Below are 16,142 nucleotides of genomic sequence, written 5' to 3'. Positions count from 1 at the left end.
ATCTTCCTTTTATCTCTACATTTTCATCCATATCTATTATTTCTTCATTGCATTATCATTAATTTCTATTTTCTTTTGATAGTTATGTTTTTCAAATATCTTTGATGAAGTGTTAACGGTGTTTATTTATATATTCATCTTCTCACTTATCTTCATAGTGATGTTCATTTTTCATCCCAACTTTTTCAACTTCACTTACGTATGGATATTGTAATAAGAAAGTGAGTCATCTCCTGTATTCTCTTAATATGAAGACAAGAAAATCTATTTCTTTCTATTGGTATCGTTTCAAAGTATTATGACCAAAGGAAGAAGAATATGCAAGCATTGTGTTGTATTTGAAGGTGTTCAACTTGAAATTTATACTTCATGACATGAATGTGCATCTAATAGTATTGGAGTAAGTAAAAGTTTATATAAATCCTTTGATATGGAAGCAAATGCTCTTTAAGTTAATAATTTTTAGATAAATGGAAAGAGAAATGAAAACTCATCAATTGTCATTGATTTAATATCAGGTATTAGTACAGAAATTATAATTTTAAAATAATTTTCTGATAATTCTATTACTTGTCAATTATCAATTGTTTTTCTTGTTGAGATGTTTATTGATTTGTACTTATAAAAAAATAAATATTTATTAAAAATTGATATTTATCACTATAATTTTTTATTTAGTATTTAATTATTATGAAGAAAATGTATTTCATAACATCAATATTTATAATGTAGATTATAGGTTAATTATATATAATTTTACTATAATATGTAGATTATAGGTTAATTATATATATACAATTAATTGATAATATAAATTATGTATAATGTCACCATAGAATGTCAATCATAGGTTATTTATACGTATACAATTAATTATTTGATAGTATTATTTATGTATAATGTCACTATAAAATGTCAATCGTAGGTTAATTACACATATATTATTGATTGATAGTACAAATTATGTATAATGTCATTATAAGATATAGATTGTAGGTTAATTATATGTATATAATTGATCGATTGATAGTACAAGTTATGTATAATGCCACTATAGGATGTCAATCGTAGGTTAATTACAGGCATTCAATTGATAGTACAAATTATGTAATGTCACTTGAGATTGTAGATTATAGGTTAATTATACATATTCAATTGATTTATAGTATAAAGTATGTATAATGTCACTATAAAATGTCGATCGTAGGTTAATTACACATATCGATTATAGGTTAATTATACATATACAATTGATTGATAGTATACATTATGTACATGTGTATAAAGTAGTGAATTAGATTCATCAAGTTTCAAAAAACAAAATCAATACGATATCATTTTTATATAACTCTAAACAAAAAAGGGCGACACTACTCAAAATATATACGCTGAAAAATATGATTTTCTCTACAACGTGTAAAATATGCGAAGTAGTTTTATCATTTTTTCTCCAACTTGAATATACTGGTTGAAAATGAAAATACATTAAATAAGTTTTTTGCTCAAAAAAATTTATTTATCCAATAACATAGTTCAATAAAGTAAAAGGAGAGAGTTTTATTAAGAAGATAATCAATTGTTGGGAAAATTTTGCTTCTAAAATTGAACAAGGGTGTAAATGACTTTTTAAATCTAGTGAAACCCATTTAGCGACATTAAATCTTTATTTGTTTTAAAAAAATATTTTTTAGGAAAATATTTTTTGTATTTTATGGCGTTTAAATTATTCTAAAATTTAATGAATGAAAAATATTTTTTTAATTAAAAAATAATTTAAAAATAACTTATTTTTAAAGAAAAGTTATTTTCTGCATATTAAAATTTTTTATTAATAAATTTTATTTTTAAAATTAAATAATAAAAATAAATTATTTCATTAAAATGTATTTTTTATGAAAAATAATTATTGTCTGTAAACAAATAAAATGCTTAATTTGATAAAAAAAAACTATTATTGATAATATAATATGCGTGTAAATGAAATTAAATCGTATAAGCAGATAAGAAGATGAGTTTGCAGTTGGAATCTGTCCCACTTGGATAAACACCGGCTACGTCACTCAGTTATCCAATTTTTAACATCTTTATTTTAATTCAGTTTCAATTCTTGGGGACTGTTTCTTTATTTTTTTAATATAAGAAAAACATATTTATCAATTTAAAAATGAAATATAAATTTATATAAAGTTCGTAATATCATGTTTGTATAAAAATAAATTTAACATATGCTATTTGTAAAAATATAATTATATTAAATTTATATATTTTTATGTAAGAGTTAAATATATTAAATTACTCTTTTAGCTAAATAAATTTTTTTATTTTCACTTAATAGTCAAATAAATTATTATCTAAAATATTATTTTTTAATAATAATTTTTTATGATTTTAAAATTATTTATTATTAAAAATTCAAATTGATTTTTCTCATTATGTATATAATATTAGAAGTCCCATAAAGAAGGAAATGGTCTGACAGATTCATATTAAACATGCCTAAAATTAAAATAAATGAAATTAATACGGCGCCGCTGAAAGTGGTCAAGTTGACGCATCGAAATTCGAATCTGCATTGCTACAGTCATCTAGTATACCAACTTGGACAATTGAGGGTCAAGCGTTTTCCTGGTGGGCTCCACAAAAGAAGCCGTCCTAACACGCTTTTGAATCGCGGCTCTTACGACCACATGAAGAAGCAATTTGGAACTGGAGACTCACTTTCCCCCAAGCATTCAGGAGACCAGATCCAGTTCAGATTCCTATAAATGGAGCGCGCCTATAGCTCGCTTTACATACAGAAACCCAAATCCTAAATCAACTTGTTTCAACTATTTTCACTAGCAATCATGAATTCCATCTTTAGTTCCTTCGATGCACTGTGCGGTGAATTATTGGGCCAAGCTATCAGATTCAGGTCCTCTGATTTTGCTTCTGCAACTACGCATGATTTGATCAAGAAGCCGCAGCAAAGCTCATCTTTACCGTCGACAGAGGACAGCAAACGGGAGCAACCACCAAGCAAGGCTCCAAGGTTTGCACCGGAGCTTGATGGGTTAAACTGTTTCGAGACCATCGTTAACTATTGATTCTTGATGAGTTGATTGTGTTATTGGGACTATAATACTTGTACAAAATCAATATTATTATAATGGAATTCTTTCATTGATGAATTATTTGTGATTGGTTAATTAGATATTTAAAGATTACAGAGCAGAGGTTTTGCTTTCTCGAGAAGAACAGGAAAATAGATGTTGCTTGCCGCTGTAGAAAATATCATATAGCAATTGTCAAAATAATAGAATTTATTGCTAAAGTCTTCAATTGGATGATGGAACTGCTAAATTTAAATTTTCACTCTTTTAAATCTTTGATACTAGATAGGTCGATATCCAATTTTCATCCATTGAAGCGGGGCTTCAAGAATTATCCAGATTATGCCATGTGTGTTGGGTAGTAAAATCGACTATTCATGTTTTTACGGGATTGCCTTGAAGCCTTGACAGTTTAGCGTTTTGATGACCGCTGGGTTTTTCCATCCCGGTCAAGGGCCAAGCCTGCGGTAAGGGCTCACCATCCGAAAGCCTATACATCCCCTGCACTGACAGGTCAGGCCCATTCGATCCTCGATACCAAGCCCCCTCTGAATTTCTCAACTAGGTCGGCCCAGCCTTCACTGCTCCTCGGGCCGACTCCCTTTGGGCCCAGCTTTGTTCCTATCTTCCGGCCCAGCCCGGAACCAGGAGGAAAATTCATCCACCCGCCTTGTGGACCCATCTACACACGCACAGGGAGAATCAAAGGCCGTTACGCATGGAGCAGAGATCTGATTCCCTCGTACGTCCGTATCAACGTAGCAGGGACAGGTGGACCAATGATATACGTTCCATTAGCACGTCACTAGCAGACAAAAGGAAACATATAAGAGGAGAAATACTCTCCTCTATGTCTAAGCTTTTTCGATTTTACAGAACCCATTGTAAACCCTATTTTCTGGATCTCAGATCATCAATTGGCGCCGTCTGTGGGAACGGAGGAGATCTTTTCATCACCGGAGTTCCACTCTTAACAAAACCCTCTGAGATCCACGATGGCTAATCACAATGAAAGCAACCTTAACGTCCCAAATGACCTGAGCTCTGCCCAAGAGGGGCATCAGTTCTCCTTTTCTAGCCCTACAACACTAAACAACCAAACACCCATTCCTCTCAATCCCTCGCCAAGCTTGGCAGGGAATGCTCCTACCGCTACCTTATCCAACCAGGACCTTCAAAACATGGCCCTCCAACTACAGAACACGGCCCACTGGTTGGGGCAGATAATGCAACAAAGGGGCCTCAGCACCCCGATGAGTACACTCCCAGTGGTAGAAGAACCTCAAACCAATGAACCCCAACCTGCCCCTGACCGCCTTCAAACCAGCAGCCGTGGTACCGGGGAAAGGGGGAGAAGAGCCGGGGAAGAGGAAGAACCGGAGGCCCGAGTCCATGGAAGGAGGGTGAGGGAGATGATAGAGAATGATGAGGCTGACAACTATTCCGCCGGGACAACTAGGTGGACGAGAAGTGAAGCAGAGGAGGAGGAATACCGCCTGGAGAAGAAACCCAGGCCGAAAAATGAGAATGTGGACCAAAAACTGCAAAAGTTGAGAGAGCAGCTCTTGGCCGAGCTGGGAAAGAAGGATCAGAGCCAAACCTCCCTGCCCACTTCTTCACCTTTCTCGAAGTGGGTGCAGCAGGAGACTATCCCTAAGAAGTTTATGATGCCATCCATGGCGGCTTATGACGGAGCTGGTAACCTGAGGGAGCATGTCATGAACTACAAGACCTTCATGGAGCTGCAAACTTTATCGGATGCGTTGATGTGCAAGGTATTCCAAACGACGCTCTCTGAGCCAGCGCGGGCGTGGTTCAACAGCCTTGAGACCGAAAGCATTGGAAGTTTTGGAGATCTGGCCACCCGCTTCATCAGCCGGTTCATTGCCGGGGTGCCAGCAGATAGGAAGATGAGCTATCTAGAAACAGTAAGGCAGAGAAAGGATGAGTCGCTTAGGGAGTATGTCGCTCGTTTCAATACGGAGGCCCTACAGATTCCCGAGCTCGATGAGGGAAGGGCGGTGGAGGCCATGCAAAAGGGAACGACCTCTGCCGAGTTCTTTGGTTCATTAAGCAGGAAGCCTCCGACCTCACTGGCCGAGCTGATGAAGAGGGCTGAGAAGTATATAAGGCAGGATGACGCCTTAGTGACAAGCTGATTCGCCAAGGGAGTGGCAGGTAAGGAGAAAGCCCCGGAAGAAAGGAGGCCGGAGAAACACGAGAAAAAACATGGCAAAAGGCCTAAGCCCTACAGACAGCCCTGGGAGCGAAGGGACCAAAGACCTTTTCCTCCCCGGGTCTCAGAACAGAAGTTACTCCCTTCGTGGGTTCCGGAGAAGCCAACCCCACTTAATGCCTCTAGAGCCGAAGTGCTCATAGCTGTCCAAGACAAGGAATTCTTACAATGGCCCAAACCCCTGAAAACGGAAGCTGATCAGTGAAATCCTGACAAATACTGTCAGTTCCATCGTACTCATGGCCACGACACCAATAACTGTTTCCAGTTGATCGCAGAAATCGAGAGGCTGATAAAAAGAGGACACCTGAAGAACTTTGTGAAGAAACCGGAAGGGCAGAGACCTCAACCCAATCGAGCAGTCCAAACGCCGAGAAGAATGGGAGCCAACCCTGTAAATGATGGGTCCAGTGGAACCATCAATATGATCGTAGGAGGCACAGGGGGTCGGATGAGCCGAAGGGGAAAAAAGAGGAGTAGAGAGGGAGAAAACAGCAGTGCTGAGGTCATGCAGGTTGTCGAACACTCTTCATACGGTCATCACCTTCTCCTCGGAGGACGCTCAGGGCGTTCAGATGCCTCACGATGACGCCCTTGTCATTGAAGCTGTCATTCACAACTACCGGGTAAAGAAGATCTTGGTAGATGATGGAAGCAAGGTGAATCTGCTGCCTTACCGAGTCTTCCAGCAGATGGGAATTCCTGAAGAGCAACTGGTTCGAGACCAGGTCCCGATTAAAGGGATTGGAGCAACACCTATGACGGTGGAAGGGAAAGTCAAGCTGGCCCTTACTTTGGGAGAAGCCCCAAGGACTCGCACCCACTATGCGGTGTTCCTGGTGGCTAAACTCCCCCTGAGCTACAACGCGATCCTGGGAAGACCTGTGCTGTTTGACTTTGAGGCCGTCACCAGTATCAGGTATCTGGCGATGAAGTTCCCAACAGAAGCAGGGGTGGGAATAACTCGGGGAAGCCAGGAGGAAGCAAGGGCAGTGTACCTAGCTATGGTAGCGAAGCCGAGCTCAACAGAGGAAGGGCTGGATTCAGAAGTCTTAGAGGTCAGGGACGAGAAAACAGAGGCCAGGACAGAGCCGGTGGGGGAACTGGAGATTTTTCCCTTATCAGAAGTAGAAACAGATAAAGTCTTCAGTTTCAACGCCGGCCTCACCAAAGAGCAGAAAACCGAGGTCATGGCCCTGATCCGCAGTCATGCGTCAAGCTTCGCCTGGAAGCCTTCTGACATGCCCGGAATTGATCCCAAGGTGATGACCCATAAGCTGAATGTCTTCCCCGAAGCCAGACCGGTAAAGCAGAAGAAGAGAGTGGTAGGAAGGGAGAAGCAACAGGCTACCAGGGAGGAAGTGCAGAAGTTAGAAAAGGCAGGCTTTATTAGAGAAGTCATGTACCCGCAGTGGTTAGCTAATCCTGTACTAGTCAAAAAGGCCAATGGCAAATATAGGATGTGCATAGATGACAGGAACGGTTGTCGAAGCCGGTCAAAAATAACCTTCTTGGTTACCTACAATTTACAACTGCAGATAGTGGTGAAGGATCGTATCCACAGAGAATTGATTACCTATTTATTTATCTCAATCAAGACCAATAGAACTAATTGAAAGCACAAGTGAAAGCAAGTAATCAAAGGGAATTAGAAATAAGTGCAAGGAAATTAAAAAGGGGGTTTTGAGATTGATTTGTCTAACAACTATTGAAAGCAATTAAAACAGTAAGTAATCAAAATAAAACAAGAAATCAATATGAGAAAAGTCTAGTTGAAGATATGGATCCACTTTGGTTATTTGGGTTGATCATTGAAACATGGTTATCTTGATTGATTCAATAGGTTGGTTATGGGGGTGGAAGACGCTTCTCACCACCATGTCTTTCCTTATGAACAAACTGATTAGGGAACGTCCTCTAATCAATTACTAATCAACAAATTGCCAAGGAACGTCCTTGGGCCATAGGCATCAAAACAATTGCCAATTGCATGAAGAACAAGAAAGACCCAAACCCTAGCTACTCAAACGCATGAGATGTTGCTAGATCATACAATTCCTTAGTTTTTACACCAAGTGTTCTTAGATCAGAATATTTCCAGCAATTATGGACTAACAAATATCCTAATCAACAATCAATTAACTTTGCAATCAAGAATCAAGTGGCCAATTTGATCAAAACAACAAAGCAATCTTGGAATTAAGCACAATTGCATGAATATTGAATAAAATCAAAGACAAAAGTTTCTGTTCAGATCTCACAACCCTTTAAACAACCTTAGTTTCAACCAAACTTCAACTAGAAAGAAGGTTTCAGCCACTCATGACTGAACCAAAATAGAAAATAGATGAAAAGAAAGCAAGAAGATGAAGAACTAAGGTGGGGAAGGGGCTGCCCTTGCTTGGCCGAATTTGGAGGATGAAAAGCTGCCTTTCTTGTCTTCTTGAGGCCTTTAAATAAGTCTTGAGAGGCTGCCTAGGGTTTCATGGAAGTCCAGGAGACTTTTAGAGGCTGTCCAAAGTGTCCTTGGTGTTGCATGTGCCTTGTTTGTGCATGAGTGAAGGAAAAAACGAGTCACATGTGATAGAAGGCAAGTGGGGGCTCTTTGGTCTTTTTAATTGCTGTCCTAGGTCTTCAAGATGTTGCCTTAAGAGTTAAGAGGCTGCCCATGCACTAATAAGGAAGGTGGAGACTCCTTTTGAATTTTGAATGTGCATGGCACTAAGTAGGAAACATGTGATCTTTGGATTTTCTTTCCTCAATAAGGGGGATCTTGAAATCCAATAATTGAATGTGAATCTTGAAGATTTGGATCTCAAGATACTTCCCTTATTTGGCTCCTCAAATATGGCAACTTGGGATATGGCTTCTTGAATAAGGAAAGAGTGCAATAGAGCGCATTTTCGGCTGCCTAAGTTGAGTTTTGGAGGCTGGACTTTCGGCTATGTTCTGAAGGTTCGGCGGCCGAAAGTAGAGATTCGGCGGCCGAAAGTAGTGGACTTTCGTCTCTGGATGCATGGTTCGGCGGCCGAAAGTGCTGCCGAAGGTCTTCTTTGCATTTTTTGCACTTTTTGGTGTTTTTAAGAGCATTTTCTCCAATTTGTCTCTTCACACCTAATATTTGCAAAACATGATTAAAACCACAAAATTAGGTAGAATAGGTGCAAATAAACATCAATAAGATCATGAAAATATGGGCTAAAATATGCTCTATCAAATACCCCCACACTTAAGCTTTTGCTTGTCCTCAAGTATACAAACATAGTCAAATAAGTTCTCTTTGCTCTAGATCCTTATTTCCACTTAAGCTCATACTCTAGACACTTATTTTGAATCTTTGCAGTGAAGAATATATGCATGAAGATTACTTACCTCTTTTCCTTGTTTCCCTTTGCTTACCATGGCTAGGATTTGTTTTCCTCAAGAGAGACATGCACATTAATTTGTTAAGACTTTTTCTAACTTTTGGATTGACTTGCCCTTACCTTGAAGTACTTTATTCAGGCTTTTGCACTTTAGATCTTGCTTGGAAAGGTCACCAACCTGTTTTTAATTTGAAGGTTTATATTTTTTAGTTGGTCACCTATCCAAGTGGCTACTAGCCTTGTTCATTGTAACGACCCCAAAATGGACCGTCACCGGCGCTAGGATTCAGGTCGGCTTAAGGCCGCCAGAACCCGTAGCAAGCCTGCTATACTCTCTGTGTACCTGTAAACCTCATACATGATCATACATTTTCTGTGAAAATAAAACTCTTTTCTGAACCAAGGCTTAACCTGTGCATGCACTATCTCTGTACTCTGTACTCATGTACTCTGTACTCTGTATCCCTGACTAGAGCTTGCTCTAGATGGGTTAACTCATATCTGTTAAGCCTGGTTTTCACATACAGGAAAACATACATACATATACAGATCATGTACAAAACATACATCACTAGGTCAAGCAACAACTATTACATCTCTTTAATATTACATGTCCACTCTAAGCTATTACAGATCTCTTTACTCTTCCTGTACTCTGCTGGACTGTCCCTGTACACTGTACACTGAACCTGCAAAACTGGGGTTAAGGGAGTGGGATGAGCTCTATAGCCCAGTGAGTAGAACAGTAAAACATCTCAGTAAAATATGATCTCATGGAATGCACCATATCACAGACAAGCCACATCAAGAGTAAACCTGTCACCACATAGTCCCAGTAACTCTGTGCCAGGGCGTAGAATCGAGCACCTGGTCTTCCTGTCATATATGTATATGTGTATATAACACCACTGTACTTACCATTGCCAGGGCGTAGTCAAAGGCTCCTGGACTTTGCTATACCTGCCAGGGCGTAGTCAAAGGCTCCTGGACTTTGCTATACTTGCCAGGGCGTAGTCAAAGGCTCCTGGACTTCCTGTCTGAGACTATTGGATCATTCAGCATTCACTCACATCACCAAATAACGATGCAATGCAACATATTCGTGAATACTAATGCAATCACCCTATGGCATAAACATGATGCATGAGATATGCTAAAAGCAGTTTATGGTTCAATTAAAAGTCATAAGTTTAGTTCCACTCACCTCTGGCTATCTGGACTGACTGACTCTGCAGGCTCTGAACCTCTGGAGCAGTACTCACTGCTGCTCTCTCTGGTTCCTCTGGTCTGTACCTATACAGATGGACTCAAATGAGGGACCAAACAAACGTAGAAATAACTCTCTTAAACGTCCCCAAGAATCCCCTTAATCTCACTCTAAAACTCATGCAAAGCATGCAAGAGAAAGCTGGACAGGACACTTTCGGCGGCAGGTTCGGCGGCCGAATGTCCTCTCCAGAGACGAAACTCAAGCACCTTCGGCGGCCGAATCTCAAGTTTCGGCGGCCGAACCCTTTCGGGGGCAAGTTTCGGGGGCCAAAAGGCACTCCAGAGACAAACATGCAAAACTCGCGGGGCAAGCTGTGGCAGCCTAAGCCACCATGCAAGAGGTTCGGCGGCCGAATGAACTTTCGGCTGCCGAACCTGAGTTCATCCAGAACTCAGCTTCAATGGCAAACCATCTTCTCCTTCCCCTTCAATCACTCAAACCATATATACACCAACTCCTCAACACACATATACCCACGTATATGATCACAGGGGTCCAAAACTATCTAATAACCCCAAACAACAAATCAAACATAACACAGAAACAGATACATGCATAACTCAACAAAACCACTACTTCTCACTTAACCATGCATCTCTCTCTCTTACCTTCCATAAAACCGTCAGAAAACACATAAACAAGTTCAAGAGCATTACTTACCTCCTGTAACAAGAAGCTGAACACTCTGAACTAAGGAAAACGGACCAACTCTCCTCAACCTCTCAAACTCTCACAAACTTAGCTTTTTGCTTCTGTGACCGATCAAAACACTCTGCATGAGCTGCTTAAACTCAGCAAATAAACCAGGGGAAACGTGGCCAAACTTCTGGCAACAAGTTGGACATAACACCTGTCCACAATGCTGACTCAGGATTGCTCAAAAGCTGGCTGACCAACTCAGCTTCGGCTGCCGAATCGCATGCAAAACCATGCAACATTCGGGGGCCGAACCTGACCTTCGGAAGCCAAACATTGGGCACTTTCGGCGGCCGAACTTATCTTCGGCGGCCGAACTTGGCTCCTCTGCCTTGGTTCATTTCAACTCAAAACTATAGAACTGTAACACCATAAAACACCTCATAACCCTTAGAAAACATAACTCCTACCCTTATATAGAATCCCAACACCCCGGATTCCACCAGACAATAGGAATTCCGGTGCCGGATTCTAGCCGGGTATTACATTCTCCCCTCCTTAAGAACATTCGTCCTCGAAGGTTCCTAAAACACACAATTAACACATGAAACGGAGAAAACTAACCTTAAAACAAATGTGGATACTGCTGGAGCATAGAGTCTCGCGTCTCCCATGTGCACTCTTCTAAGTTATGGTGATTCCACAACACTTTCACCATCGGAATCTCCTTGTTCCTTAGCTGTCTGATCTGCGTGTCTAGAATCCGCACTGGCTGCTCTATATAGGTGAGATCCGTATGAATCTCCATCTCAGGCTCACTCAGAACCTGATTCGGATCTGACACAAACTGTCGTAGCATAGAAACATGAAATACCGGGTGAATTCTCTCCATAGAAGCAGGTAAATCCAGCTTATACGACACATTTCCGATCCTCTGCAACACCTCAAAGGGTCCAATGTACCGTGGAGCCAATTTACCCTTCTTCCCAAAACGAACCACTCCTTTCATTGGAGACACTTTTAGCAATACCCAATTACCCTCTTGGAACTCTAACTGCTTTCTGCGCACGTCCGCATAACTTTTCTGTCTACTCTGAGCCGTTTTGATTCTCTCTCTGATCATGGGCACCATTCTACTGGTAATAGCTACTAACTCTGGCCCTGCAAGAGCCTTCTCTCCTACCTCTTCCCAGCAAACAGGTGATCTGCACTTCCTCCCATATAATGCTTCATAAGGAGCCATCCCGATGCTCGCATGATGACTGTTATTGTAGGCAAACTCCACCAAAGGTAGATGCTGCCTCCAAGAACCGCCAAAATCTAACACACATAGGCGAAGCATATCCTCTATGGTCTGGATGGTCCTTTCTGACTGTCCATCAGTCTGTGGGTGGAAAACAGTACTAAACTCCAATCTCGTGCCCATCGCACTTTGCAGACTCCGCCAAAAGCGGGAGGTAAACTGAGGTCCTCTGTCTGAAACTATAGACACTGGCACTCCATGTAATCTCACTATCTCAGCCAGATAGACCTGTGCCAATTTATCCACAGAATAGTTACTCCGTACTGGAAGAAAATGAGCAGATTTCGTGAGTCTGTCCACAATCACCCATATCGAGTCTATCCTGTTGGACACTACTGGTAAACCCACTACAAAATCCATGGCTATGTTCTCCCATTTCCACTCTGGAATCGGTAATGGGTTAAGCATTCCGGCTGGTTTCTGATGCTCTAATTTCACCCTCTGACAAACCTCACAGGCTGTCACGAACTGCGCCACTTCTTTCTTCATGGCTGGCCACCAATAGACCCTTTTCAGATCCTGATACATCTTGGTGGCTCCTGGGTGAACACTATACCTTGCATTATGAGCTTCCCTCATAATGTCTTCCTTCACATTGCCCCTATCTGGTACACAAAGTCGACTCCCATAGCGAAGGATCCCTTTGCTGTCAAATCTGAACTCTACATTATTGCCTGACTGAACAGTCCTGGCAATTTTCATCAACTCAGGGTCCTCATGCTGTCTCTGAGCTATCTGCTCCAGAAACACAGGTGTCACTCTCATCTGTGCTATCAATGCACCTGTACCAGACAACTCTAGCTGTAATCCCTCATCAAAGAGCTTATAAAGCTCCAGCACAACTGGTCTCCGCTCTGCTGCTATATGGGATAAACTGCCTAGTGACTTCCGGCTTAGGGCGTCTGCGACAACATTCGCCTTACCCGGATGATACTGGATTTTACAATCGTAATCACTGAGCAATTCGACCCACCTTCTCTGCCGCAAATTCAGCTCTCTCTGACTTGAGATATACTGTAAACTCTTGTGATCGGTGAAGATCTCGCATTTAACCCCGTAGAGGTAATGCCGCCACATCTTAAGTGCAAAGATAACTGCTGCCATCTCTAGGTCATGGGTAGGGTAATTCAACTCGTGCTTCTTCAACTGTCTAGAAGCATAAGCGATTACTCTATTACTCTGCATCAATACACAACCCAATCCCATTCGAGATGCATCACAGAACACTATGAACTCTTCATTACTGATAGGCAGAGCTAACACTGGTGCTGTTGTCAATCTCTTCTTGAGCTCCTCAAAGCTCTCTTCACACTGATCTGACCAGATAAACTTCTGGTTCTTCTGAGTCAATTTGGTCATAGGAGCTGCTATCTTTGAGAAGTTCTGAACGAACCTCCTGTAGTAACCTGCCAGTCCCAGAAAGCTTTTAATTTCAGTCACTGTCGTGGGTCTGGGCCAGTTAGCTACAGCCTCTATCTTCTTGGGGTCTACCTCAATACCCTCTGCTGATACCACATGTCCCAAGAAGGCAATGCTCCGTAACCAAAACTCACACTTCGAGAACTTGGCATATAAACCATGCTCTCTCAGTGTCTGCAAAACGATCCTCAGATGCTGGGCATGCTCCTCTGCATCTCTGAAATACACTAAGATATCATCGATAAACACAATGACAAAGTGATCCAGAAACTCACTGAATACCCTGTTCATGAGATCCATAAATGCTGCAGGGGCGTTAGTCAACCCGAACGGCATCACTAAGAACTCATAATGCCCATATCTGGTCCGGAAAGCTGTCTTAGGCACATCTGCCTCTCTGACTCTCAACTGATGATACCCAGATCTCAGATCTATTTTCGAGAAACAACCTGCTCCAGCTAGCTGGTCAAATAGATAATCAATCCGAGGTAAGGGATACCTATTCTTGATAGTGACCTTGTTCAACTGTCTGTAGTCGATACAAAGTCTGAGGGATCCATCCTTCTTTCTGACAAAGAGCACTGGAGCACCCCAAGGTGAGGTACTAGGGCGGATGAAACCCTTATCTACCAAGTCCTGCAACTGTTCTTTCAACTCTGTTAACTCAGCTGGCGCCATCCTGTAGGGAGGAATAGAGATAGGTCTGGTACCTGGCAGTAATTCAATTTCAAACCCTATCTCCCTATCAGGTGGTAGTCCTGGCAAATCGTCTGGGAACACATCGAGAAACTCTCGGACTACTGGTACTGTGGCTGGTTCCCTCACCTGACTATCTAGCTCTCTCACATGAGCTAGAAACCCCTGACAACCCCTCCTAAGCAAACGACGAGCCTGAAGGGCTGAAATCATACCTCTGGGTGTACCTCTCCTGTCTCCTCTGAAGACACACTCTGACCCATCCTGGTCTCTGAGACTCACTAGCTTCTCTCGACAGTCCAACGTAGCACTATATGTAGATAACCAATCCATCCCTAGAATGACATCAAAATCTGTCAAATCTAGAACCACAAGGTCAGCTGGAAGGTATCTACCCTCGATAAACACTGGACTGAAACGACAGACTGACACTGCCACTGATGGGTCACATCTAGGTCCACTGACCCAGAGAGGATACTCTAACTCAGAACTGATCAAACCCAATCGCTCTATGGCTCTCGAAGCAATAAAGGAATGAGAAGCACCGGGGTCCATCAAAGCATACACATCTGAACACCCAATGATGAGATTACCTGACACCACTGTGTTCGACGTGTTAGCCTCCTCCTGTGTCACTGTGAAAATCCGTGCTGGGGCTACCGGATTTCCACCTCGGGAACCTGCTGCTGAAGTAGAGGCCACCCCTCTCCCTCTACCTCTGCCACTAGTCTGAGGCATGACTGGAGCTGCTGGCCGTACAACTGGCTGTACCACACTGCCTGAACTCATCTGCTGGGATGGTGCAAAAGTCATCTGCGGACAATCCCGAGCAATATGCCCTTCCTGTCCACATCGAAAACAAGCTGTAGATCCCAACCGACAAACTCCTCCATGTGGTTTTCCGCATCGTCTGCAGACTGGAGCTGTGCCAGAGCTTGAGCCACTACCTATTCCCAGACCTGACTTGACTTTACTCCAGAACTTACTCTTTGTTCCTTTTGCTCTATCCCATCTTTTACTGCTTGGTGTGGGGGCTTTAGAACCCGAAGCCTGTGCCTTTGACTGTTTCTGAATAGTGGCACTAGCTTCCATTTTCCTGGCTGCGTCTACGATGGTATGGAAACTCTCCTTTTCTGCTGGAAGAATCAAGGAAGCATACCTGGGATGCAGTCTCATAGTATATCTCCTTGCTTTCTTCTGATCAGTATCATAGGCTTGACCCACGTACTGAAGCAGATCCAGGAACTTATCTGTGAATTCATCAACACTCATCTCATCTGTCTGTCTCAACTGTTCAAATTCAATTACTTTCATCTCCCTCGAACTGTCAGGAAAAGCCCACCCTGCAAACTCATTGGCGAACTCTCCCCATGACATGTTGTCCATTCTAGGCTCCACATAATTCTTAAACCATTCTCTGGCTTTCTTGCATTTGAATGTGAAACCTGCCATCTCAATGGCTCTCCTATCATCTGCTCCCAATTCACTAGTTATCATCCTAACTGCTCTGAGGTAATCAAATGGATCATCTCCCGTGTTGTATTTAGGAGCATCCAATTTCAAGTACTCTGTCATTTGGACTTTACCTCCAGATGAGCTAGGTTCATGTCTGTCAACAACAGGGGCTACTGGTTCTGGTGGTAGTACTGGTTCATTTGGTTCATTTGGCTCTAGGTGTGCTACACTTGGATGAGTAGGGGAGGGTGGATACATAGGATATGGTGGATATGATGGGTAATAGTGAGGATATGGCATATATGGCATGTATGTAGGATATGGGTCAAATCGAGAGTACTCCGACATCCCCTCCATCGGATACTCTGGCTCCTGAAACAAGGATGGATAGCCAAAACCTGAGGCCTGAGCACCTTCCTGCGACTCTCCCATACCTTCCTCAAAACTGCCTATACCCATGCTGTCATCTCTAGACTGATCAATCTCCATAGCTTCCCTCCTTTCCTCTGATCTTCCTCCCCTAACTGTTCCTCTTCTGCTCTCGTCGACAGACCTTCTAGGGTCTATTGACGTACCTTCCCTGCTAGATCTCTGAGACCTTGCCCTTGGCAATGCAGGAGGACGAGCAGCTGGTCTCTCATTCTCTGGTGGGACTCCAGTCAATCGAGCT

At 42.1% G+C, this 16,142-nt stretch overlaps 1 protein-coding gene across 1 annotated transcript; it reads left to right on the top strand.

The window, feature by feature from the left end:
• Nucleotides 1–2,711: 2,711 nt before the first annotated feature.
• On the top strand, nt 2,712–3,173 carry LOC122723369. The gene has a single exon (XM_043955465.1). The coding sequence runs from the start codon at nt 2,847–2,849 to the stop codon at nt 3,084–3,086; it is 240 nt and encodes a 79-aa protein (XP_043811400.1). The 5' UTR covers nt 2,712–2,846; the 3' UTR covers nt 3,087–3,173.
• The last annotated feature ends 12,969 nt before the right edge of the window (nt 3,174–16,142 follow it).

This window comes from Manihot esculenta, chromosome 1, assembly GCF_001659605.2.
Source record: "Manihot esculenta cultivar AM560-2 chromosome 1, M.esculenta_v8, whole genome shotgun sequence".
Lineage (NCBI taxonomy): Eukaryota > Viridiplantae > Streptophyta > Magnoliopsida > Malpighiales > Euphorbiaceae > Manihot > Manihot esculenta.
This window is presented reverse-complemented; position numbering and strand designations above follow the sequence as displayed.

What these genes read in the sequence shown, in the direction of transcription:
- LOC122723369 (XM_043955465.1), top strand. Translation starts at nt 2,847, where the DNA reads ATGAATTCCATCTTTAGTTCCTTCGATGCACTGTGCGGTGAATTATTG.